The sequence below is a fragment of the Vidua chalybeata genome, chromosome 4 (assembly GCF_026979565.1).
Source record: "Vidua chalybeata isolate OUT-0048 chromosome 4, bVidCha1 merged haplotype, whole genome shotgun sequence".
In the NCBI taxonomy this organism is placed as follows: domain Eukaryota; kingdom Metazoa; phylum Chordata; class Aves; order Passeriformes; family Viduidae; genus Vidua; species Vidua chalybeata.
In genome coordinates, this window is record NC_071533.1 from 34031682 (window position 1) to 34034567 (window position 2886).

Consider the following 2886-nt stretch of genomic DNA (forward strand, 5'->3'; position numbering starts at 1 on the left):
GGAGGGCCGGTCCCTGCACAACGGCACTGCCCGCGGCACGATGGGGACTGGGATGGAGATGAGAATGGGACAGCACAGCCGGTTGAGACCGGGCCCCTCTCTTAGCAAGGCTCGAGTTGCACCGCCGAGCCTTGCCGGTTCCAGGGGCGAGGAAATGCCGGCTCCTTCAGAAGGCGGTTTTATTTTGCTGGGTTTAACAGCTGGAGACTGGGTGTGCGGGAGGGATGGTAGGATGTCCGCGGCCCGGCCCTTGCGCATGATAACCGCTTCTAAACACGTTTCGGCTCTTGCTGGACTCCCGAGTTTCTGGTCAGCCTCTGGCAATCAGGCGTAGTCTGTGTTTTCTGCTTTAGAGCACAATTGTCACTTCCCTTTCACGTGTCAAGTGGGATGGGATCCGCAGTCTGTTTTAAACGCCGCTTCGCATCTGCTAAACAAGAACGCGATAGTCCTTCTATTAACGATAAGTCTCTTCTTAAACTCCCATAAAACAGGTCATTGGAAAATCGCGTAATATGCTGCGAATACCTTGGCTTTGTAATGCATTCTGAAATGCTTCCGAGCCACCGACCGTATTTAGCTGTTTATCCAATTTTAGTTTGAATGATTGCTTCAGCAAACTTGGTGGAGATCAAAGAATCCCTCCCTGACATGTTCGCTTTTCATTAGCGCGGCGCACTGCGGTCCTGGAGAGGCCGGGGAAGTTCGCTTGGAAGTTTTCCGTTTTGATACCGTTTGGCTGAGAAGTGTCCAGATATTTGAAGGCTTTGTCCGTTGCAGTAATTGCCAATTTGGCAAGACTCACTTGAGGTGAAAAGGGCGAGGAGAAAATAAAAGCCACTCAACCCACCCTACGTGCGTATGTATGCACAGACACACAAACGCGCTCCACCCCTAACCTTATATCCATGGCTGCATGTGTACCTGGCTCCTCTGATGCAGAAGGAGCCTCCTGAAGGAGTCCTGAGTGCAGGAAGTGGGCCGGACTGGGGAAAGGTGTTGGTCCCAGGCCTCTGTGGGATCCACGGCCCTTTGGATGTTCTTTTACTGGGGGTCAGGGGGGCGGAGTTGAACCGCTTGTTTCAGGGCATTACCTGCTCTCACCTCTCTTTCCCTCACGGAGAGGGAAAGGAGCGTTCTCCTCGGGGAAAACCCCCGAGCAGAAACTCCTTCCGATTAATTTTATCCCCAGCATCCCGGGTGTGTTGACAGAGGGACATGCCTGCGAGAGCGACGTGTGACGGGGCCGCGGAACAGCCGCCCCCTCCCCGCTTTCTCTGCTCCTATAATTTATTTGAGGCGGAGGCAAAGGAGTGAAGTCATCGGGCAACGAGCAAGCACGCACACTTTGCCCCCCTCCCCTACCCCGCTTTGGTCCCCCCCGGCAGCCTCTCCTGCCGGCCTGGGAAGCCGGGGAGATTTAGATCTGCGAGGCTTTCAGCCATCACGTGTTTAAATACTTGATATAAAACCCCGGCGCAGGGGATCCAGGCGGGGGGACTTTAAGACCGGCCCTCTCCAGGGACCCTTTTGTTCAGCTCTCAAACATAAGCACCTTCTCGACTCGCCAGGACTTCAGTGGCAACTTGGCCGAGCAGGAAAACCCGACTTTGGGAGAGCCGCCCCCGGCCTCGCAGCCCTCCGCAATGTCACGCTCCTTCTATGTCGACTCCTTAATCATCAAAGATTCCTCGAGGCCGGCTCCGTCCCTTCCTGAGCATCATCACGGCCAGGACTTCTTCATCCCTCTCAGCATGCCTTCCCCCCTCGTCATGTCGGTGTCGGGCCCGGGCTGCCCGTCCCGAAAGAGCGGCGCCTTCTGCGTCTGCCCGCTCTGTGTCACCTCGCACCTGCACTCCTCCCGCGGCGGCGGCGCCGGCGGAGCCATCCCTCTGCTCAAGAGCCAGTTCCCCACCGCCGCAGGCGAGGCCCAGTGCTGCCCGCGGAGCAGCCACGCTCACCACCCGCCGCAGCACCCGCCGCCCGCCGCCTCGGTGCCCGCCGCCGCCGCCCTGGGACACCCTGCGCATCACCCACCTGCCTGCGCCGCCACCACCTACAGCGTCAGCGACCCCCGGAGGTTTCACTGCCTCGGCATGGGTAGGAGCCCTGCGGCCGCCGGGGAAGGGGGGCAGCGGGAGAAGGGGTGTTGCCAAGGGAGAGCGGCTGTCCCGGGTCGGCAAGCTACTGGGGAATGTCTTCTCTCTGTCTGTCTGTCTGTCTCTCTCTCTCTCTCTCGCCTCCCTCCCCCACTTTTCCCTGTCCCGCTGAAGTTCGCATTTCTCTCCCGTCCAGGAGGGTCCGAATCCAGTCAAATTCAAAATGGGAAACGGATGAGGACTGCTTTTACTAGCACTCAGCTCTTGGAGCTGGAGAGGGAATTCTCCTCCAACATGTACCTGTCCCGGCTGCGGAGGATCGAGATAGCCACGTACCTGAACCTGTCTGAGAAGCAAGTGAAAATCTGGTTCCAAAACAGGAGGGTGAAGCACAAGAAAGAAGGCAAAGGCACCCAGCGAAACTCGCACGGGGGCTGCAAGTGCAGCACCAGCCAGGGGCATTACCCCCGGTCAGAGGATGAAGAGTCTCTATCTCCCTCATCGGCTACCGAGGATAAAGAGATCTCCCCGTTATGAGCCCGGCTCGGAGCTCCGCTCCTGCCGCCGGGTCCCAGCCCGGAGCGAGGTGACGGCACGGCGACTTACCTGGCACCGCTCCCCACGGACGGCAGCCCGCTAACCTGCAGCGAGCTGGCCCTCGCCGCCGCGGAGGTTTAATTGTCATCCATTCGCAGTAATAGAAATAGAAGTGTATATATATATATTTTTTCGGAATGCAAACGTTTTAGTCGTGGGAGGTCAACCTAAACGTTATTTATGTAACCCT

At 57.9% G+C, this 2886-nt stretch overlaps 1 protein-coding gene across 1 annotated transcript; it reads left to right on the forward strand.

The window, feature by feature from the left end:
* The first annotated feature begins 1646 nt into the window (after positions 1-1646).
* GSX2 (GS homeobox 2) lies at positions 1647-2636 on the forward strand. The gene is made up of 2 exons (XM_053940287.1): positions 1647-2100; positions 2296-2636. The coding sequence occupies exons 1-2, from the start codon at positions 1647-1649 to the stop codon at positions 2634-2636; spliced, it is 795 nt and encodes a 264-aa protein (XP_053796262.1).
* The last annotated feature ends 250 nt before the right edge of the window (positions 2637-2886 follow it).